This window comes from Brassica napus, chromosome A3 (genome assembly GCF_020379485.1).
Source record: "Brassica napus cultivar Da-Ae chromosome A3, Da-Ae, whole genome shotgun sequence".
Lineage (NCBI taxonomy): Eukaryota > Viridiplantae > Streptophyta > Magnoliopsida > Brassicales > Brassicaceae > Brassica > Brassica napus.
In genome coordinates, this window is record NC_063436.1 from 7,626,436 (window position 1) to 7,650,927 (window position 24,492).

General features: G+C 33.6%; 4 protein-coding genes across 4 annotated transcripts; 1 reads left to right on the plus strand and 3 right to left on the minus strand.

Annotated features, from left to right (window-relative positions):
* Positions 1-973: 973 nt before the first annotated feature.
* LOC106441775 (phospholipase A1-Ialpha2, chloroplastic) lies at positions 974-6,393 on the minus strand. The gene has a single exon (XM_048774764.1). The coding sequence runs from the start codon at positions 2,841-2,843 to the stop codon at positions 1,419-1,421; it is 1,425 nt and encodes a 474-aa protein (XP_048630721.1). The 5' UTR covers positions 2,844-6,393; the 3' UTR covers positions 974-1,418.
* Positions 6,394-8,915: 2,522 nt separating this feature from the next.
* Positions 8,916-10,824, minus strand: LOC106437719. Its single transcript, XM_013878665.3, has 3 exons — positions 10,702-10,824; positions 10,504-10,606; positions 8,916-9,416 (listed from the first exon to the last, which is right to left on the minus strand). Exons 2-3 carry the CDS (start codon positions 10,598-10,600, stop codon positions 9,196-9,198), a joined length of 318 nt encoding a protein of 105 aa, XP_013734119.1. The 5' UTR covers positions 10,601-10,606; positions 10,702-10,824; the 3' UTR covers positions 8,916-9,195.
* Positions 10,825-10,869: 45 nt separating this feature from the next.
* LOC106441774 (transcription factor bHLH153-like) lies at positions 10,870-13,306 on the minus strand. Its single transcript, XM_022715922.2, has 6 exons — positions 12,723-13,306; positions 11,734-11,841; positions 11,573-11,638; positions 11,450-11,515; positions 11,332-11,376; positions 10,870-11,254 (listed from the first exon to the last, which is right to left on the minus strand). Exons 2-6 carry the CDS (start codon positions 11,818-11,820, stop codon positions 11,117-11,119), a joined length of 402 nt encoding a protein of 133 aa, XP_022571643.1. The 5' UTR covers positions 11,821-11,841; positions 12,723-13,306; the 3' UTR covers positions 10,870-11,116.
* An 8,722-nt stretch (positions 13,307-22,028) lies between these two features.
* LOC106437718 (UDP-glycosyltransferase 74D1-like) lies at positions 22,029-24,308 on the plus strand. Its single transcript, XM_013878663.3, has 2 exons — positions 22,029-22,793; positions 23,457-24,308. Exons 1-2 carry the CDS (start codon positions 22,155-22,157, stop codon positions 24,177-24,179), a joined length of 1,362 nt encoding a protein of 453 aa, XP_013734117.2. The 5' UTR covers positions 22,029-22,154; the 3' UTR covers positions 24,180-24,308.
* Positions 24,309-24,492: the final 184 nt, after the last annotated feature.

A 24,492-nucleotide genomic window follows, 5' to 3' on the forward strand; every position in this document is an offset into this window, starting at 1 on the left:
TCTATATAAGTTATAATATAACCATGCAGTAACTCGGTGAAGACATAACATTTTTTTTTCTTAACCATTAAATATAAACATTATTATGTACTTTTCTCAAACCATTCAGTAAATATTGTAATGATTCCCTTAGATTCTTTTTTCTAAACCATTAAAATACAACAAATTTGTACCATGCAGTACATTGTATAACTCTTCCACTTTGACGATGACTTCTCTCGGAAACTATCCCGCAAGTGTTTCTTTGTTTTTCAATCAAAAAGTGTTTCTTTGTTCTATATATAACAAGTATGTACGGGGGGTGTACCGCGAATATTTCTACGCATCTTTTTTTACTTTTAGAAAATTATCTACGAATCATATAAACACGACATGTAAAAAGAATAATTAGCCTATATGTTCTCACTCTCATATATAAAATTGAAGCAGAGTACCCCCTAATGCTGGTCAAAGTTTCTTATCAGGAAAAAATACATTGGTCTAAGTTTCAACTAGATAGAATGTTTAGTTAGTCAATTCTTATTTGCATGAAACATTTATAATTTAGTAAAAAGGACGATAAAGTGAAATAAACGACATAAACATATATATTATTGCTCACAAACTAAAACAATATTAAGATTGTTTTACAATAAAATTCCAACTAGGGAGAATATATTAGTCAATCCTTGTTTTTAATGTCCCTTTGTTGGTCAATGTGCATGCAACATAAAAGTAAAAAGGATATACCTACGTTTTTTTTTTTTTTTGCTAAAAAGGATACCTACGTTGCAGTTTCCAATAACTAAAAATGTAATAGCTAAAATATTTCCTAGTTTTAAATATAAACCTTTCAAACTAGTAAATATAAACTAAAATAGTAAACAAGTTAATTAAAAGATTCTAGCTCTAAATTGTTTTGGTCGTAAATTTATATATATATATATAGTGAAACGCATATGTCAAACATTGTTGTCTTTATTTCGTTCGCAACTTTGAAAAGATGACTGATACTAAGTCAATTTATAATGGTTTCAAGGTATACACTATAATTTAACCATATACATATAAATAAATGCAGACACAAAAATATACAATCTCCACTTTCTTGTGATCTAAGGAAATTGTTGTGATCAGAGCGGCCCCATCAAGCAAATGAAGCAATTGCTTGCGACCGTTTATTTTATCAATACTTCCGGCCACATAATCTATATATCCTTTTTAGTTTAGTGCAACGCGCACTCATCTCACCTTCTTCAGATCACAGGTTCGTCCATAAGTTGGTACAGTTCCAGCCACATTTTTGTTTTTTGCTTCTGGTCTTAAATATTCTAAGAACGGCTCTAGTTGTGATTATCCGCAATTTATACACTGTGTGTAAACTTAGAAGTACTTGCTTCCATCTAAAAACCCTAAACCTAGCCTGAATCACTCTAGGGCTAGAAAATATTACAATACAACATATGATCAGAGACAGAAGAAAGAAGATCCACGACGTTGGTCCAATGCACCATTCGTTGTCCCTTCAGGAACATCATATTCTCACCCTCTCCTTTCAAAAACTCCAAGGAAAAATTGTCATTATCCTTGTCTTTATCAGAATCGGCTGATCTTGAGTTTATTCTTCTCCGGTTGAGAAGATCGATATAAGTCCCAAGATCGTGAACGCAAGAAATGTTTTGAACATCAAAGAAATCTAGTGTGAGTTGGACCCCAACATGAGCATAACATGAACAACTCCATGGAAGCTCATAAAAACCACCTAAAACTCTAAAATTCTCATTGAATAAAACGCCTGGAAGTTTAGTGATCGGATCGTTAACGTTGGTGATCCTCAAAACCTTAACTCCTAGCTCCTCACAACGTTTCTTGAACCCCAAGTTACCAACCCTAGGACCTGCGAAAGAGAAGACCGTTATCGGGACATCTCTCTCGCCCATCCTCCGGTTTAAACCTAGCTCCGCAATGTCGTAAGCAAGAAGATGAGCCAATGAGCTTCCCATGCTATGTCCAGCGAGTGTTATACTCATATCTTCTCCTTTGTACTTATTCACCAATCTCGAGATCTCGGACAGAAGCTGCTGTCTGCAGCTCTCTAGTCCGAACTTGCTCTCACTCTCATCAGATGTGTATAAACTCAAGAACCCTGATTCCACCTTCACCTCGGGACGTGCATTATGAGGATCGAACCTAGCCGGAGCCAAAGAGCTCATGAAGTTCGTGACCCATTCAGGATTAGTGACCGTTCCACGAAACGTCACCACAATGTCTCTCCTCCCTAAACGTTTTACCGATTCATCAGATGAAACGGCGACGTAACCTACCCAACGTCCGCCCCTATTGGCCTTGTTTTGGATCGGACTGATGCTGATGTTGATGTCCGGTGTGGCGTAGATGTATTTGGTGACTTGGTACTCCTCAGGCTGGTCGACTCCGGTTTCTTGAAGTAGGGTTTGTTTGCCATACTTGCAGTTCAAGTAACGTTTTGAATTAGGGTTAAGGTCGAAGGCTTTGTAACATGCTGAGACTAAGTTGCCGTAGCGAGTGATCTCTTGTTGGAGAAGATGGTTTAAAGTAGGCTCGATGAGATCTTTCCAGTTGTTACACCCTTGTATCTCTCTCCAAACCTTAGCTAACGGTGCCTGAGCACGAGATACAGGAGGAGAAGCAACAAGAGAAGTAAGAACATGTGGTGCTAATACAGCAGAAGAAGAGGAAGTGGAAGAAGAAGAAACTACGAGTCTTTTGGGGGTATTTTTGGAATTGGGAAGAGAGACAACATGAGGAAGAACAAGAGTTTGGTCTGATTTTAGAAATGAGACATGTTTCAGATTAGGGCTTTGAAACAAGGACTTAGCCGCCATTATTGGAAGAAAATGTAAAGGATAGAGAGAGAGAAGTTCGTGGAAGTGTTAAGAGATAAAAAAAAGTATGTGTAGGCGTACTTATAGTGTGCATGGAGAGAGTTCAGCATGTTTTGGCGTGTATTTGACTGAAAAACGATCAAAGGTTAAAATATTCAAATTACGATCATGTTTTGGGGACAATTAAGAATTATTTATGTGGTCGGTATTCTATATTATTGATTTTTATAATTTCTTCTTGCAGTTCTTCCCTAGTTCAGTCTTTTATACGCGTTACCATAGCATGTGTATGTGAATGCAAAATAAAATAATGAATTATCGTTAACTCCATGATACCAACCTCGTACGTATATATCTAGAGAATATACTCATTCCAAATTCAGATTAGTCCGAGTGCCCATTTGACCATAAATTAACGTAGTCAGCTGATTCTGGTTTGGATCCGAAAACCATTGAGTAAGACCCTTTTAACCTCTTTGGTTAACTATTTATAGGTGATCCGGTAGGGTCAGGTCAGTATTGAACTGGAGCCAAGGGCTTGTATCTGGTCTGTTTCTAGAACTAACTTAAATTGCTCGACTAACCCTTGGGACGAGTCAGCCCGACCAGTAAAGCCTTGGCGACCAGGTTTCAACTGGACCAGAGTCCAACTCTAACCCCACCAACGTAAAAACACAGGACAAATCAACCTGTTCAATTCTAGTCCAACATTCCAATTTTACCTTTAAAATACACTAGCGTAGTATGTTATTGATAAAAGTTGAAATGATATATCAAATTTTTTTTTTTTTATTTTTTTTGATTAACCTGGGGGTATCCCAGGCTCATGGAGAGGCCCAGACTAATCCCCAAGGGGAGGTGCAGTCTACGGATAGACCCTCTCTCCGGGTATTCAAATGGGCCTTAAAGCATGGGCCCATATCCGTGTTGGGTGACCAGGATAATTGTGACTTAGTTTCGCGCATCAGGTGGATCGAACCTGAAACATGTTGGTGTCTCAGCCCCGTCTCCTTACCACTCGACCACAATCACCCGGTCATGATATATCAATTTTAGTTCAAAGGTATCAACTTTTTATTGCAAAATTTATATCCCAATTTTATTTATTGTAATTGAGATGCACCTGGTATTCTTAAAATAAATCAACAACAAATCCATAAAGATTCTGCAAATCACATATGTTTTATCATATGTCTATTGTCTTCTCTCTCTCTTTTTTTTTAACACCGTCATATAATCATGGTTTCTTTTTGATGCAAGTCATATAATCATAGTTTTTTTTTTTACAAAAGTCATATAATCATAGTTAGGAAAATGTAACAACTAAAGCAACAAAAGTTCAATGAACTTTTTCTACGTTGTTTCCGAAAAAAAGTCAGTTATTTAGTTATGTTTTAGGTCTTGTAGTTTTTTTTTGGCTTTGCGACGAACTTTTTACTTTTCAACAGAAATATATAATCTCATTAAAAAACTAAAAATAAAATTAACGTCTATAAACGTAAAATATTTTTTGACTAAAAAAATTTGATGTGGAAAAAAATTCAATTTGTCCATTTTGTATTTTTTTCTAACAATCATATTTAGACAAACATTTTATAGAAAAAGTTCTAATTTGGATTATATATAAATAATAAATACAGTAGTGTTTTGAGCGATGAATTTATCTCTTATAATTCTGTAATCCCTTACAAAAATTGTAGGAAATTGTCTGAAAATATATCAGATGCAATATTTTTTAAAAGTCGAACTCCGTGTTTCCAAAAAAAAAAAGTCGAACTCCAATACCTATAGGTGAAGAAGAGCATGTATATTGATATATTTTATGAATACAATGAAATAAACTTTTAATTGTACACATATTTGGCGTTTTGATGGGATGGTTAGGTTGATCAAAAAGAAAAAAGAAAAAAAAAGATGGGATGGATCGGATCTCAATGGCAGAATCCAGTAGCAACACACCTCACCACCGGTAATTTGGATTGAAGACAATGTTGGATTGTTGCTGGCAGCTTATACTATTCCAACAATTCCAATGCCGAACAACAAGTTCTTCTTCCTGGGACCATATGTAGGCTTTGAAATCGAATAATAATTTGATTTTTAATAATGGCAAAAGAAAGTCCTTTGGATGATAGACAAAAGTAGATTCAATTAATTAATTGATTCCCAAAGACAATCACAAATACCAGCAAAATGGTTAGCTAATTTTAGAACTTTTTATAAGGAATTATAGTGCACTTATAGAATACTGATGTCCAAGAAAAATTCACATATACATAAAACATATTGTACTCTTTTTACCGGAGATTACGTAACACTCCCTCCGTTTAATTAAGTTAGATGTTATAAAAAAAATTGTTTCATAAAGATAGACTTTTTGTATTTTATATAAAAACATTGTGATTTTCAAGAAAATAAATTATCTTTATTGAATTATTATGGATAAAAATTATTAAAAATAGAAAATTACAGGAAACAATACATTTATTATAGTAGTGTGTTTTCTTAATATGTGTGAAAACACTGAAAAATCTATCTTTGTAAAACGGAGAGAGTAGTATATAACTCCAACTAATAATTTTCTCTCAGCAAATGTATCTTTATAACCAATCAAACCATATATTAGTTAGCAATATGAAAATTTAAATGAGAATATCATTAAAAAATAAAAAGATCTTTAATGTGTTGATATAATGAAAAAATAACACTATGGCTTCAATCAGTAACTGTTGAATTGAATGGAAAAATGGATAAAAATGAAAAAAAAAATATTCAGTCGAAAAAATGAAAAATCTAAAAAATATATGAATTGGTGTTCATTTCATTCTTCATAGAAATTAGAGAAGAATTTTTTTCTTCATAATTTTTTTCATAAATCTATAATCTGACAAAAAAATCAACATAAATGGTATAAAACTTAAGGAATGGAAATTCACCATTATTTTTTTCTAAATTGTGGCCACCAATCGAAGTTTTGACACTCCTTATATTTTAGTCAAATAGTGTCAAAGAGCTTATATTATACAAGTTTTTGCATATTAGCATATACGCGCATATGGTAATTTGTCTTCATCATTACATTATTAAATACTGCATGGGGCTTGCCTCACCCAAGTATGTTTATATAACTACTTTCCATTTTTAGAACCTTATCTTTAATTTAATAGTTGTTGAATGAAACAAAAAAGTATGTACGTTACTATATTCTAAATACGCATGTGTATTACTCTAGAGAAACGTGAGCATACAAAAGAAAAGTCGATAGCTAAGTACATTTTGCTCTATATATATGTTTTGGAATGAATACAGCCAAAACTAAATCCAAATATAATGCTACATGTTATAATGTACCATTTGTGCATTATAGAGTCGATGTAGATACTATATTCAGTTGAACATAACTATAAAGTATCAAACACATCATATGTAATATTTTTTTTCAAAAATAAAAACACATCATGTATAATATAACAGTTAATATCTTCTTCTTTCTTAAAAACATTTAATATCTTAAACATTGCATATTTTACATCCGTGATAAGCAATTTGAACCTCTATTATGGACATGTAAATATATATATGTGTGTGTGTGTATATATAGAATGTTCTTTCATCCTTTAATATTCACTATTTTATATATTACATTTTTTTAGCAAAAAGAAAAAAACAAAAAAGGTAAGTACATCAATTTTGTTTTCCAGGGTGAAAGAAACCTATTTTGTAACAGTATGATATCAAAAGATATATATATATATATATATATATTTATTTATTTTTATTTTTTTTGTCGTCAGTATTATTTTATTAGTGACCCAGTATTATTTTTTATTAGTGAAGTCAAACGGACGGAGAGCATATAAATCTAACAAAAACTGAAGTCAAAAGAAAGCTTACAATCTTAGAAAATGGTTCATCCTGACACGGAATTAACACTTGTTTGACTTCTATTACTAGTTGTTTACGTTGAATGTTATTCCAAAAATAGATCCTAGAATTTGAGAACGTACTTTTTCAGTTATGACTTAAAATGTTGTATTTCAATTATATTAGCACTTCGGATGTGATTTACCGCTCGCACCTAGTAAAGAAAGCTTAGGCTGTTTTTGGAAGTTTATCTCAGTAACTATATCATATCTTGTGTACTACTACTTGAATCAATGGACATTTAAGCTAGTCACACTACTATATATTCAAAGTTGAGCTATCTTGTTTACACATGCCAATTATGCCTTCGTTCATTATTCACCATATAAGTTGTATGTATCTGCAGTTACCTGCAGGATCGATGCTTTCTTGGTAAAAGTATTTGATATAAAATTATCTTTTTAAAAAAATCAAGTAATATGTGATTTTTTTTTTGTCATATGTTAAATGGAGGGAGTATATTTGATAAAAGTTCAAACTAAACCAAGAGTGTTTGGTTTCAGTTTTGTTTTAATTATTTGTTTAAGAAAAGATATAGAAACATGATTGGAACATCTAAGCCTCGACTTATCTGTTGGGGCATCATTTTTTGCGACAATGGAAGAATAAATGAGAGAGGAGAAGAGTCTCAAAATTTACGTCTACGCGGAGATGAATGTATTATTTGACTTTGATACGTCCGCAATAAGTAGACTGAAAAGCTACGAATGGTTGTATTGTTCGTAATTTGACCCCTTCGTACGTGGCATGGAACACCACAGTCAATCCTACATTTTTTTTTCCTTTTATGTTTTATCACTTCCTCTATTCCAAATTGCGTTTGAATATTAGTTTTTTTTTCTCAAAAATTAAAATTAAAATTAATCACGAATACATTATTTTAGAATTAATAGTCTTCATAACTTTAACTCCATAGTAATTTAACAAATTCAATTTTTAAACATTTACAGTTTGATTATTAATTAATACCAAAAAAATTAAAAATTAACATATGTTTTGTTTTAAAACCTGTATATTTTGAAAACAGGTCAAATAACGTGCAAATATATATATTCCAAATGTTGTTAATAAAAAATATATGGTGACAACGATATAGTACCAAATTATCTTAAACACTAATTAGAGATGTTCAATTTGGATTTTAATCCAGTTTGTCTTAGATTTTCTCAATTTTCTGGTTTATAAAATTAGCCATTGTATTAACACATCTATTTTGGCTTGATTTGGTTTAAATACCTTTAGTTTTAGTTTATCTGGTTTTAATCCAAAAATATATACTTATATATTAACTAATACTTTATGAATTTTACGTCAAATGGTAAAAACTCAGATCCACTATAACATAAAAAGTGCTATTTTGTTATTCCAGTATTTAGATGGATAGATTATTTTCTATGTTATTTATAATTATTAATAATGTAAATATAAAATTATTAAAAATTGTGATCACAAATAAGAAGAAAGTTATTTATATTTTAATATCATTAATAAATTTTTATCAAAAAATAAATTATCAGCATATAAAAGAAAACAAATTATATTTTATTTAAATTTATGACAACAACAGAATAAAACAAAAAATAGTCTTAACTTTCAATAAAATTAATAAAATTTAAATTTAAATCAAAATTATATTGATACATAGCTAAATTAAATATTATTACTTATATTATATAGTTTATATATAATTACACTATTATCTATTACTATATTTTAATTTAATATATTGGTTTTTTCGATTTATATGATTTGATAAGTCTACAGCCAAATTCTATTTATATACTGCAGTTTTTAATTTTATACAAATTATATTGTATTACTAAACTTAAACTAAATTTCCTATTTCGGTTTGGTTTTAAATCTTAAACTCAAATATAAATATAATTTTATATAACTTATCATTTACATGTATTTTAAAACATTTTTAAAAATCAAATAATGTAAAACAAGTTGTTATCCCAAAATAACACACAAAAATCACAAAAATATTTATTTAAACGTATAAAACAAATATACCCTCTTTAGGTCTTTCCTCAAGCTGTAAAGTTTATGATTTAGAATCTGTGGTTTATGATCACTTAACAAACTGGTTTGCTTTTCAATTTCGACCAGAATTGTATAGCTGAAGATATGTTTACAAGTAAACAATTGTCACCGTAAAATTCAGATTAGTATCCTTGCAATGAAGGAACAGCAACTGGAAACACAGTTTTGTCCATAAAACATTTGCTCTCGTATCCGTTCAACATGAACATTGCAGTTTCTGTTGCTTAAACCAAACCACCAAATGTCGCAACAGAGGATGAACTACCAGCCAAAAATTTCTACAAATTATAAAAATACATTTCAAGAACCTGAAAGATGCTCTCTATCTGATGCAATATCGGCGCTATTCCTTGCTTTTAAGAAAATGGGGTTTGGTAACCTCTTACTCTTGTTTCTTGAGTGCCGGGTCAGTGCTTGGGACTCCTGATGTCAGTTTCTTCACGCTATCCTTGGCCTCTGCGACAAACGAAGCGTCTGGCTTGTGTTTATCCGTAGGTTCTTTCAGGGCCAGACAGATGTAGAACACAATCACTACATTGACTGATACCACCGCAAGAAATCCACTCAGTAGTGTAAGAGAATGTGGAGACAATGTTGTTGAACCTGTCCAAGATTTAAACAGCGCAACTGTAAGAGGCGGTAATAACTCTGAGACACCTATGTTATTGTAAAACTAAAGCTGCGACAATAATAGAGACGACTTCGTGAGACAGTGAGAGAGATTGAGACATTACACCGTAAGTACATTACATGAACTAAGCGTCAAAGACTAAAATGCCTTTATTACAAGAACTAAGGTTACAACCATAGCACATAGCCTCTTGTAGCATTTCAATCTCATGTTTCCAGCTCCAACTCTTTTCAACGATACCTAAAACTTAACTTCTAATAAAATTTAGCAGTTACTAAATGATTTTTTTTTTAACAGAACAGATATTGTAATCTCGTCAGATCCCAACAATCAGATATTTTCCTAAATCAGGTTTCACTAAAAGAGTGTTTTCAGGCTAAAGATACTTTTGCAAAGAAAATAATGAAGAGAAGAAGAGTTCCTACTTTCCTAAATTCTTAAGATAGTGGTTCTCCGGGTTAAACTCAGTTTGAAATGATTTAAATGATAAACCTCCTACCACAAGCCACAACCCAATAACTCATGAATCAACAAGACTAAACTTATGATCAGGAATTATAATGTTTGTACGACAGACTTAAATAGCAAATGTAAAGACAATACAAAGGTGGATAAGTAATTAGCAAAACAATGCCCACTAGTTTCTAGAAAACCATCATACTCCTCAAAGGTAAACCCTTCTGCAAATAACAATCAAGCCATTTAGTCAAACAAAGATCCAGAGATAACTCACAATCAATAATGCAAACGTACCACAATCTAAATCTGAACACATAGCTACAGTTTCTAATCTAATAATGGCTTCTCACAGGATTCAGATCAAGAGCTCCAAGTTCTAAAATACTTTTCCTCAGCTCAAAAACCTCCAAGCTCCAAGCTTTAAGTAAAGCACGAAACGACACACAGAGAAATTCCCTCATACATCAATCAAAACCCGGAAAGGCGGAAACTTTTTGCTTTAAGACAACAACTGGTCCTAATCTAAGAAACCCATCAAAGGATTTGTATAAAAATCAAACCGAAGTAAGTAATTATAACTAGGTTCCAAAGTCAAAATACCAGGAAGCAAATCGTGGTTGAATGCATATAAGATGGCAATAGGAAGCATCCACATGAACATTGACGCAACAAGGAACTTCTGCATAACCCCAGCCATATTGATCTACATCATCCAATTCACGAATCAGAGATGTGGAAAGATACAACACCAAATTTGTAATCAATCTAGGGTTTTTAAGGGGCGAAAGAAAAGCTTACGCTGAATCTGGCGAGTTAACTCAGGTCTTGGATTCAAAGGTTTCTGATTGCAATTTTAACCAAGTCTAGATTTTTTTTTGTTGTTGTCAATACAAATCCCAACGAAGCCATTGTTAACCAGAGTGACCAATACTCTAAACCGAAATAAACCGGTTTAATCCCACCCAATATTCTAATTCGATTCATGTTTAAGTTTATTACCAAATTGTATTAGACCAAATTATACGAATCAACGTAATGGGCTTTATCAAGCCCATCACGTAGTTTGGAGATTAACCATAAAAAATAACAGAAACAGCCATCACTGTCTGTGTTACATAGACATCCTCAGACTAATTAACGTTTTGGGTTATTTTTTATTAAGTCTTGACTCTTGAGGGAGGCACACCGATTTTTGGCAGCTGGTGGAGTCAAGTCATTGAAAAGCAGGAGATGTTGGAGTCTTCACAGGAGCCCATATATCAGCACCGTTGCTTTGAGCAACCCCTAACGTATACTCCATTGGGACAAGACATAACCCTCTGCTTCTCAAACTGTGATCCACCATCTCTTCCTGGTTACAAGAAACAAGCAGGATATGTTTGAGTCCACATCACTGATAGTTGAAGTTAGCGTCAAGATTCTGCTCACCTGCGTAATAGTGGACGTTGTTTGAAGATATGGAGCGCTTAGAACCTATACAAACAGTTAAGCAAAGTCAATGTTGGATATAAAGAGACATATTTTGATTCGAAAACAAGAAGCATACCTTGACTTGTTCTTGAAGAAACTGAATGTATTGCATCGCATCTAGAAGAACTGATGCAGTGTCGGTCTGTAAGAGAGATCATGTCAGTTGCTTGAAAAAGAAGTTTCCATCTAATAGTAGTACCTTTCCATAAGGGGAAACTAGCTGTTGAAGAGCTGAAACACGTTCTCCTACCTTGTCCTTCCTCTCCTGTTAAACCACAAAGTTCCAAAGATCATTAGTAAGCGGCACCAAGAATGTTAGGAAGCTTACATGGCCACAAATGAATTCTGATTTTTGAAGACCTTGGAAGAGAAAGAGGAATCAGACTTGTGTCGTTTCATGCTGCTTTCTTCAAAAGAACAGACACTGCGCTTATTCTCCATCATCATAGTCTCTATAGTATTGCCTCCCTTGTCAAGGAACGAAACAAAAAAAGATCGGTTTAGAAAAACCGGTTTACCTTCTACCCTTTAATAGAGAAGTGTTGTGCGTAAATGCAATTCCAGGTTTGGAATGACCAAAGCATTGAAAGATTCAACCTATGGATAAGAAAAAGTTAGTAGACAAAGCAAGAACTAGATAATGGTCAGAGGTTAGCCCTTAAGATCACATCAGCTTAAAGTATTATTTTAAGTTTGGTAGGACGATCATAGATGATTACAATATGATACCATAGTTTGCTTCCATGCGGAGACGGTACATTTTGTATAAGCATATGATATTTTTAATCAATAAACTACGGAACTAATTCATATAAATGTATATATATACATTAATCAATTCAATAAATAGAACTGGTCCACCATTAAAGGTAGGTCAAGTTAGTTCCATTATAGAGACAAGATTCAAAGAAAATCAAACTTCAATACTAAGAAGCCCCACAAGAAGACGAAAACAAACAAATGCTTTGATCGGTGATCACCGGATGAATGAAAAAAAATGAACAAAATGAAAAATAAATTTTTATTTGACGAACTGAAAAAAAGGATAGAAAATTTATTCATTTTGTTCCTCATCAGAATTGTAGAGGAAACTTTTCTTTATAAATTTATTAATTTATGAGGAATTTAAAGAAAAATAGTGGGATCTACCTATTAATAGTTTGACCAAAAATAAATCTAATTGGTATCAATTTTGAGAAACAAAAAATTCAACATAATTTTTCTTTTTAGCATGGACACCAATCAAAGCCTATTTGATCTATATTGCTCTAAAGGTTTTAATATTAGACTTGAAGTTGGTCCATTAAAAAGAAATAAGCAAAAGAACTGAGTGATATTAAAGGACTTACATAGAGAAGAGACTCTGCATTTGCCAGAAACAGCACACTAACCAACAAGAACTTCACAAACTCCTTTTAAGCTTCTAAATGTGTTTTTATTGTCAACCTTTTGGTTTCTAACCCAAAGCATACAACACGGTGTGTTTAGATCTTGAAGAAGGAAAGTCTAGCTGTCCAGTACTTCAATGAAAGCTCGAGCGGACGCTAAAAGCAGATGTTTGCGTTTGGATGCAAACTGCGTCGTAACTTAAAGAGTCGTGAGGTAGAGAGAGAGAGAGAGAGCTTTGTGTAGAGAAGAAAGCAAAGAAAAGACTAAAAGGGAAGGGGGGGACTATGTTTCATGTCTTTTTCTTTATTTTGTTTTTCTGTTCGTCTTGTTCATTTAATTCTCATTAAATCCAAGATTTTCTTGAAAGACAAAAAATACTATTGCTGGGAAAATAGTATACCATACAACTTTGTTCCGGTTTAGTAATCATTACCGTTTTATTGTCGAAAAGAAAATGTAAAGAGATGCAGTGACATTAATATATACATTCAATTTTCAAAAAATCATTTAGCAAAAGAATTCTAAAATTGGGTGTAGACTGCCATATAGACGCTAAATCGATCATAGACGATTTTTCTAAAAATAAATCTAGTTAGCGTCTAACCACATCCTCTACAAAATACTTAATTACAGGCTAATATTTCCTGAACATTATATATATATATATATATATATAAAATGATGTGTTACAACGTACTCATTAATTCAAAATTTCATGATTACAAGTTTATAACATAATCATGTTAAAAGGATTACAACAGTGTTTCCCAAGTAACTCCAGGAAATGAAATGTACCATATAGTACTGTATGGAGTTTGCGAATGTATATGAAATGTAATACATTTGACAGCTAATGTACAACCAATGAAGAGATATCATTTTACCAGTCTCAGATAGAAGTCGCTTTCATTATTTTCATTATAAAGTAAGCTAATTATTATTGAAAGTGACATTCGATTGTTTTTTATATAGTTTTGTCAAAATGATTTAGACCAATTCTGCTGCATCTGTCTCTTCTTTTTCAACTTTATGCTTTTCTTGTTTTTGTTATTTTTCTTTCTTTGACATTTTCTACGAGAGAGGATAGAATGACATTCAAAATGACATTTTCTCTTCTATACTTCGTACATATGAGAAGAATCTCTTGTCTTTTGTGTTATCCTCAGTAATTCAACCTAATTAGAAACTTAACTTTCAAGAATAATTAAGCTCTTCTAACAACAAAACCCACAGTAAAAACAAAAAGAGAGGTCAGCTTAACATTAATGTCAACAATAGGTTATATCTTTTAGTAGAATCTCTTCTCTCTATATATATATACACGTATGACCTAACAACACAATATCTTGAATGCAAAATAATGAAATGGTTACAAGACTTTGGCCGGACCCACGCGGTTTCTGCGTTTGTTTCTTTGTCACTATTTTTTTCTTTTGTCTGCTCGGCGACCGAATTTTTATTTTATGTAATCTTCTTTATATTTTAGCGAAAAACAAATCTTACGTATATATGCACCTTTGTCCAAAAATTTTTTTACTACATGTTACACAATTTAGTACCATATATATAGTAAAAAGGTTTATAGACCAGATGTGTTTGCTGAAATCGTGCCGCTCCACTCGTAAGTTTTGTAATCGCACCGTTTTGAACCATTGGTTAGCAACAATGCGGTATCTTACAAGATGTGTTGATGTTTTAAGTTTAACTTACATTCGCATATCACTATCCTCAGTGCCGTGCGAAGAGTTTTAAGGGCTTAAGGCAAGTTTTAAAAATAAATTTATTTACAACTGTAATGAAAATAATTTTCTAATATGATATATTATTTTCACCAAATACACAAGTCTAATACTGTAAAAGAATAATTTTATAACGTAAATATGTTATATTATGTCATATAAAAAAATACATAAATTCAAAAAATGAATTAATTTATTTTCGTAGAAATATTTTTTTAAATAAGTCTAAACCACTATACTAGAAATTATTTTAAATTTTGGAACCCTAAAAACAGTCATATTAATCGGGGGCCTGAGGCGAATGCCTTTTTTAATACACTGTAAGCACGCCTCTGACTATCCTCCAAATTGAATGCTTCATTAAGTTGGTTTTTTTCATTTTCCACTGATTAAAGAATCAGAGACCAAAGAGCACCACGTTCACGTTCGAGTTCCTCTTCTAGTTGCAGGCTGAACAAAGTGATCAAACCTTTTTTTTTTTTTTTTTTTTAAACATACTTTTATTTGAAAAGACGGTTACATAGTAGGCTATGACTGAAGTCATACAGTTTCAAGAGAAGATTGTAACATGCAATAAACATAGTTAAACAAGAGACTACCAAAGCATTACTTTGGTTGACTTTAGAGAGGGGTAAAAGTCGCTTCTACCGTAGTTTCCCACGATTTCCACGTCCTCTATTTCCTCGCCCGCGAGACGAGGATTGCAATTGCCATTCCATACCTTTTGCCGAGGGTTTAACAGGTCTTTCACGAAGGAGTCTTTTCCCCAAAGGTGTCAAAATGTCTATTGGACCAGAACTTTCATCCAAATCCAATTGATATTCTTCTTCTCCTTCTAAGGAAGTTAAAGAGGCAAACTGATTTGAGCCCAAATCAATCTCCTGCATTCTGATACTTTCCTTGCTAACCTCGGTTGAGGTTTGAGTGATGGAAGACTCTATATGTTGCTTTGTTGGGGCAGACTCCGTAGGGGAAGACTCAATTGTTTCATTGACACAAATAACTGTTGGTGACTCGTACAAGTTCTCTAGCACTGAAACAGTAGCTAAAGAAACTAGATCATCCACATCAGTAGAATTAATCTTGTCGATCACCTCATCACAAATGCAAGATGTATCTTCTTTTGGTGTAGCTGGCTTATCTGAAACAGGAGCATGCGAAATATATTGCTGAGAGTTAGATGCTTGTACCGTTGCCATTGACATAGCTTCTTTAATTTGAGAAGGGATTGGAATATCTGAAAGTGTTGCATCTCTTTTAGCCACAGCAGCTTCCTGTGATGTTGAAGAGACCTCAATGACCTTCTGAATATTCATTTCGGGTGGTGAAGCATCAGCAGATGCAAAGACATGGGCGACTACTGAATCCTTTCTCTTAGTAGCTGGTGTAGCTGCCTTAAGACCAGAAATAGACAAACATCTCCTTGATTTATGACCAATCTGACCACATATCTCACAGGATGTAGGAAGCCAAGAGTATTCCACATCAACCAAAGAAAAGTTCCCTTGCTTATCCCAAGCAGCAACTTTCTGTGGGAAAGGTTTATCTAACTCAACTTCCACCATAATCTTAGCTTCTCCTATCATAGTTGGATCTAACCACGGTTTGTAAGATAACATTGGTTCTCCTACTCCTGAAGCAATCCATTCGATTCCTAGGATGGAATATAGAGTGCTGGGGATGTTTTTGAGCGTGACCCAAATCGGAATTGATGAAATTTCAGGAAGGGTTAAAGTTTCCGAAGAAGTCCAAGGAGCAACAAACATGAGGCAATCATCCACATGCCATAAGCTACGCTGGAGAACAAATTTTCTAGTAGATTCATCTGGGATGTGGAAGATATAAGAGAATTCACTAATCTTCCTGACGAAAATCTCACATTTTCTACCCCAAATCCTATTCAGAACAGCATACACTAACCCACCAGATGGTACCAGACAGCGGTAAAACTGTCCTATCACATATTCCCTATGGTTTTGTAAACCATGGAGTAGTACATGATCCGGAATAGTTACCTTAGGAGTGCCATCCTCCATATATTCGGGTACTGTCACGCGATGGAGATTCCTTGTTTGTGGGTTCATTCGAGCAGCCCAAGGAAACCGGGTCTTATCAGTAGGAAGCTTTACTCTTTGAGTCGAGGAAGAATCAACTCGTTTCGTTTGTTGCACAGCCTTTGTTCTGTCTACGGAAGACTGATTCTTCTTCCTACCTATATCCCTGGTTGAAAGAGCCGGCCATTCAGAGTTTTCCGCTGCAGGGCTATCAGAAAACAAAGTTGAACTTTCTGTAGCTCCAGTTATTAACAGCGGTTTAGTCCAAGCTCCTTGGAGCTGAGGCTGAGGCAAAGCAGGACCCGCGAGCACAGAAGAAGTAGCTTTTGAAATCGTGTGGCCCACCTCCGTTGATGCTTCTCCAAAAGCACAAGAAGTTGGTAAAGAAGAGTCAGGCGTGACCGTCAAAGGGACTTGAAGCTTGTCGGAGTTCAGGGTGTTAATCTTCTCCTTGCAAGAGATCCTAGTTCCTGAGTCAGAGATGATGTTGGTCTGAACCTCCACTTGATCCTCTTCACCATTAACACCTTCGATTCCGGAACGTAGAGTCTCAAGAGGCTCCATGATGAGAGATCGCCGGAGATGTGAGAGGAGTTGATCGAGAGAGTTCCCCGCCGGTAATAGCTTGGTGATTCACCGGAAGGAGGAGGCGTCAACGGCTGAGCCGTCGAGAGACGAGATCGAATTAAGGTTTTAGGTTTCGCTTTCTAGGTCGCACGAAGAGGGGCGCGTGGGCGCGTTATTCGACTATAGGAGAATTAAAGTGATCAAACCTTGAAAACACACGCAAACAAAAGATATCAACTATAAACTCTCAAGCCTCAAATCGCACTTCTCGTGTAAACAGTAGATTCACCGGTTAGTTTCAAATCAGATGAGTGAAAATATGCGGAGATTTAACAAGGATTATTACTGATTACTGAATCACAATTTGTTTTACCTTTTTCATTCTTGATAACTACCATATCTTTCACGGACTGTGACCTCAGATGCGGGGTGTATGTGAGTCAGCCCAAACCCATAAGAAAACATGCAAGAAACCCTAAACATATGGGTGAACGGGCTTGTCTATGTCATGGGCTTGTCTTGTATGGTCTAATACAGAGCAGGTTAATCCCCTGCAAGAATGAACATAATTTAAATGCACATATTACTAATTTAACCCAAAACCCTAGTCTCACAGGCGGAGTCGACGACCCGTCCATCTACTTTTCTTGTGGGGTAAGTCATAAAAATGTAATATTATTTGGTCTTTGTATTTACCGTACATCTGCTGAGTTTACATCAATAATCAGAATATCAGGACATCCTCCTTGTGTATTATAAACTGTGGAGTTGCCATTGGAACAAGTCGACTGTGTTTTCTCGGAACAAGACTAAGAGTTTGTTATATCTCTAATGTATTTGATCCCATCAGCAATATGCACCTATTATAAGAAATGTGAAAACGCTGGGTAACGCAACGGTATATATTAACATGACAAAGATTAGTACCTTTGTTTTAAAGTAAACGAATTCACCTTCAAGCGATCATCTTGTGTGAAACTAAAGTAGTCCAGATGAAGTAGTCCAGGTCCTTACCAACGTCAAGCTTTACCGGGTCAAACTCTACCGCCTGTTCAATGAGGTTCCATTACATACTTGGCAACTGAAATACTCTCACTAGATTACTCCTTTCAAATGTCATTACCTCGATATCGAAAAATGGTAGCATCCATGGAGGAACATGGGAAGTACTCCTGCTCCAAGACCAATTATAACAATCAGGACTGATAACAATATTAAGGTGTTGTTCGTTCGTACATATATCTTAGATGCATCCAAATGCTCGATTTAGATGTTTTATCCACATTCTCATATGAATGTTGTTCATTTGTAGTTTTTTTGTTGTGAGCATCCATATGCATTTGTTAATAAAATGATTAAAATAAACATATATTTAGTTTAACTCTATTTGGCTCCAATTTTTAACATTTATAACATATATTTAGTTTAACTCTATTTGGCTCCAATTTTTAACATTTATAACATATATTTAGTTTAACTCTATTTGGCAGAAAATATGTTTTTTTTTTTGGTTTTTACGAGAAATATGCTTTGTGAGTTTGGTTCGGAAAATGTAGTTCTGCATTTTGTGTGATAAAATTTACTCCCTTTGTTTTTTAATGTTACATATTCTAATTTTTTCACACATTTTAATAAAACACATTAAATTTGTATAATTTTTTGTGTTTATCTTTGTTCCATAATTTTAAGCCAACAAAAATTCATTAAGTGCAATTAAGTTTTTTGAAATTTATAATTAGTTAATAAAACATGTCTTGAAAATGAAAAAAATAGATCTTTTTAAAACAATTTTTTTCTCTATAATATGTAATATTAAAGAACAGAAGGAGTATTTATTTATTTTCATTGGAAAATGTGTTTTTGACGAAAAAATCTAAATTTATAATATTCAGTTTAAAGAGTATCATTTTAATTAAAAATGTATTTTATTATTTATTATTTTGGAATGAACTAGATGTTATGTGAAAACTCGCATTCATTATAAAAATGGATATTTCATCATTTATTCAGATATTCTGTAAAACCTTATCCGTCTTTTGATAAAAATTGGAGTTGAGATTTGGAAAACACGGTTTGATGATTCATCTGAATGTTTCATTAAACTGCACTAAATGAACAATGATTTCACTATATAGAACATGTGGAAAAGCAAACCAACGTCACTTAATTAACTCGAGAAGAATCAGAACACTGCAGGATCAATGCAAAAGCTAAAGACAAACAAGTCAGAACAATTACACCATAACTTATTTTGAAACAAACAACCAGGCCAGGCCATAAGTGAATAATGCTCAAGGCTGGATTTCGTTATAATCCTATGAAACATTGACCTTAACCTCCAAAACCTTTTGGGGGCTTTTTACATAAATATAGACTCTTTAATTAATAAAAAATTATACAAATGCTTTTAAAAATATTTATAGCCTCCAAAGTTTTAGATCCAACCCTCATAATGCTCACCATCTTTCCACTGGATTCAGCATTCTTTATGTAGGAAAATACCAATGTGAATGCAGAAATTGTACCAGCATGGCAAGAGCTATAGGTTTCTTGCTTACATAAGCAATGACATCAACCGCTGTAATTTGATGGTACCTCTACGGGGAGAACATGACAAGAATATGAACTCGTCATGTCACCTCTCACATTGTTACCCTCCACACGTACAGTAAATTCTTTTCACATAATCTAGTAAAATTCATATAGGTAAAGCGATCCAAAATCCAAAAATCTTCCATGCGATATATAAGCCAACTAGAGTTATAAGTTCGAACAATGTACAGTATTAGGAATCATACACCAGGAATGATTAACAGCAGGCTCAGTAGCTAGCAAAGCAAATACGATGATAAGAGATTTATTGATTAACAGATTTGTTTAGATAAAAAAACTCATGATTTCTCACATTCTCAAAATAAATATGTCAAATTTGTTGCAAACTAAACATACAATTAAGTTGGTGAAGGAGATAGATCTGGTGATCATTTTCATTACACAAGTATTGGTAATATCATAGAGTAATTAGCTCGGAAACGAAATTATAAGCTCTCTTACTATTATTGTTGACAAAAAAAAGCTCTCTTATTATTATTCTTTTTTATTTCTTTATCTCTAAAAGATAAAACTGATTCGTTTTATTACAGTGTTCCTTGTATCCATAAGCGTACGTGGGCGGGGTAAATCATTAAATCAATTCCTTATTGAATTGCATAACAATTTGGATGGACATATATCATGGGCAGTGAAGTGATTGGTGTCAGAGTCACTGTATTGATAGAGCAGAACTAAAAGACGTATATAAAAGACGTACACGACATTGATATATCATCAAAAGCCCAGCTTACATCCAAATGATTATCTTTTGTTTTTCTTACTTGTTTGAGAAAGATACCGTTATTGTGAGCCACTACTATTGTGTCGGATTTCTTTTCTTATCTCGTCAAAACTGTTGAAATGTAAAATGACTGTTAAGTAAAATTCATAAACATTTGTATGTAAAATATTATACATGAACAGATAGATCTTTTTTCTTTGGCTAACAAAAAAAGAATAGATAGATCATTTTATTTCAAAATCATTGAAAATTATTTTATAAATGTAAATAAAATGTCATGTTTCTCAGTTGATTGCACATGTTTACAAGTAGATATATTTAAGTACATAATGTTTGGTGGATTTTGTTAATTAGATATCGTCGACATTATGACATGTGGATATCAAGATCCATGAAGAACTTCTAGATAGTTCACCTCCTGTAATATATCATTGGAAATTCACTCCGCTGTATAATAAACACGGTAGAACCTAACCCTGGGCAATGAGGCCGTTCAAGACCAAAATATTTAGAAGTTATACATACATATATGCTCTCAAATGATTTTTGTATAAATATATTAAAGTTTTTACTAAATGTTTATGGTTCTTAAAATCTCAGATCCCACTTTGAATATTGCTAAGTATCAGATTTCTGCCAAGACGTGAGATGCACCTTGCAATCATCACAAGTCCTGGAACATGTCCTATATAAAACCTACAAATTCTACAATGCTTTTAGAATGTCTTCAAGTTACTAACATATATATTCTACTTATCAAAAATCCAGTGATTTCATTTTATATTTCAGCAACAAAGAGGGTATTGATATTCTCCAGAAGAAGATATACTTGATCATAAACAAAACATTTGCTTTTCGAAATTACATACTTTGGAAGATTAATGGCGATTTTTAACGTTTACTGTTCTTTTTATTTTTTAACTGAATGTTTCCTTGGAAAATACCATAGTTAACTATCTAACTCAAATGTTTCGACTATATGATATATGCATTAGAACTTGAGTCATGTGCGATAACTAACCAAAATAAAATGATCTTAAGATTTTTTTGTAAATGTTAAATAGGATGAAAAGTAAATATTTTCAAAACTAAAATAGAATGAAAATAATCATTTGACCAAACTAAAAGAAAATAAAGGAAACAATCAAATCTTAACAAAATAAAATGAAGCCAATGATAGAAACTACAAAAGAAAAATCTACATAAGAAAGAAAGTTTTACTTTCCAGTGAATCAAAAAATAAAACTAATGCATAAATGATAAGATAAACCATAAAAATACATGCAATAGAGTAATAAATATTGACAAAAGAAAGATATAATCAAGAAATTCATACAATAACATAAAATAGATTTAAAGATAACTCTTCCATTGTGGGCTAGTTTCAAATATTCTGTACCACTGAACCAAATCCTCAAACATTATGGCACATCATTTGTAAAAGTATTAGGTCGATATGCTAATGTCTTATACGTACACGTAAGAGTTAAGACACAATCTTATATATAACCAAATCACTAATCCACCAACCTTTTAACTTACGTGTATCAGTAAAGGAACAAAGAGCAACACAAAATGTTGCATATATATATCCCTATCCTATATAAGTTCTTCTTATCCTTCCTCACCACATCTCGAAGAGAGTGTTATCACCAACAACATCAAAAATTTAGAGATTAGAAAAGAAAAGAGAAAAGAATGGGAGATGAAGCAAAAGTGTTAGTCTTCTCGTTTCCTATCCAAGGACACATAAACCCTCTTCTCCAATTCTCAAAACGTCTAATCTCCAAAAACGTCACCGTCACATTCCTCACCACTTCCTCCACTCACAACAACATCATCCGCCGTGCCATCGCCGGGGGAGCCACCGCTCTTCCACTCTCTTTCGTCCCCCTCGACGACGGCTTCGAGGAAGGCCATCCATCTACCGACTCCTCTCCCGAGTACTTTGAAAAGTTCCAAGAAAACGTCTCTAGGAGCCTCTCTCAACTCATCTCCTCGATGGAACCCAAACCAAACGCCGTCGTATACGACTCTTGTACGCCTTGGGTTCTCAACGTTTGCCGGGAACATCCCGGCGTCGCCGCGGCTTCGTTTTTCACTCAGTGCTCCACCGTGAACGCGATTTATGTTCATTCCTTGCGTGGAGCGTTTAAGGAGTTTCAAGACGACGTCGTCTTGCCTGCGATGCCTCCGTTGAAGGGTAGTGACTTGCCTGTGTTTCTGTACGACAATAATCTTTGCCGACCATTGTTTGAGCTGCTTTGTAGCCAGTTCGAGAATGTTGACCACATTGACTTCTTCTTGGTTAACTCTTTCGACGAACTCGAAGTTGAGGTAATTATTCTTTTATCTTTGTTTGTTTGACAAACAAAAAAAGTTTTCGTTGTTCATTTTCATATATATTACTCTCTCCTCTGTTTCATAATACTTGTTTTGTAGTAATACACAAAGATTAAAAAAATTACATTTAAAAAAAGGTTATTTTAAAATCAGTTAACAAATTATAAAAAAGATAGTAAAATCTAATTGGTCGAAAAGTTTCCAATAAAATTAAAAATAATCTTAAAATCTCAAAAACTTCATGTAAATTGAAACAAATTAATTTTTCTAAAATATTATCTATATTGAAACGGATGGAGTATTAATTATTTGCAAAATAAAAGTAATAGTTACTACTTGATGTGAACCATGTGAAAATTAAATGATAGTTAAGTGAAGATTTGTAATTTTGGTACTTTGCGAATGTTATGTCCCTCCTCTGTGGTTGTATAGGTTCATGTATAAAAAAAAAAAATTTAATGATAATGTTGACGTGAGCCCTAGTAGAGACAACAGTCTTCACCAAACCGGGTTCTAGTAAAAGTTATATAAAAAGGAGCTATATACTATATGCATGGACTGATTTGGTTGATTATGAAATTGATATCTACGTAGTGTATATTAAGTCAAGCTATACTAACGTTTCTTTATTGATATGATACCATTTGCTTTTCTTAGGTGCTAGAATGGATGAAGAAACAATGGCCGGTCAAGAACATAGGACCAATGATTCCATCAATGTACTTAGACAAACGACTAGCAGGCGACAAAGACTATGGACTCAGCCTCTTTAGTGCTCAAAACGAATGCCTTGACTGGCTTGACTCAAAGCCGCATGGTTCAGTGATCTACGTCTCTTTCGGAAGCATTGCTGTTTTAAAGGTCGCTCAAATGATTGAAGTCGCAGCTGGTCTAAAACAAACCGGCCATAATTTCTTATGGGTGGTTAGAGAAACAGAGACGAAGAAGCTACCAAGCAATTACATAGAGGAACTTGGTGAGAAAGGACTGATAGTGAAGTGGAGTCCACAATTACAGGTTCTTGCACACAAATCGATTGGTTGTTTCATGACGCATTGCGGATGGAATTCAACTTTGGAGGCATTGAGCTTAGGAGTGGCTTTGATTGGAATGCCGGCTTATAGCGACCAGCCGACTAATGCTAAGTTTATAGAGGATGTGTGGAAGGTTGGGGTTAGGGTAAAGGCAGATAAAGATGGGTTTGTGACGAAAGAAGAGATTGTGAGATGTGTTGGAGAAGTTATGGAGGAGATGTCGGAGAAAGGGAAAGAGATTAGAAAGAATGCTTTGAGATTGATGGAGTATGCAAAAGAAGCTTTGTCTGAAGGGGGAAACTCTGATAAGAATATTGATGAGTTTGTGGCTAAAATTGCTAAGTAACATGATCGTATCAATATGTGATGCTCAGCTTAATAATGTGTTTTGAAAAATTTAAAATAAAATGGTTTGTTGTTTGAGCTTTAGAAAACTAAGAAGTTTATAATACAATTTGTGTGTTTTTGGTTTGTAGTTGCTTCTGAGTTGTTTGCAGTATGTACCATTTGAAAATGATTGGAGACTTGAGAAATTTTGGGATTAAAACAAGAAGTTAATTAAGTTTTTCTTTTCTTTATTTTATTCTACAATGAAACTTCGCTAACTAGAAAAAGAATTGCCGTGTCTATGCTAATACATAAGGTTGAAGCTATTATTA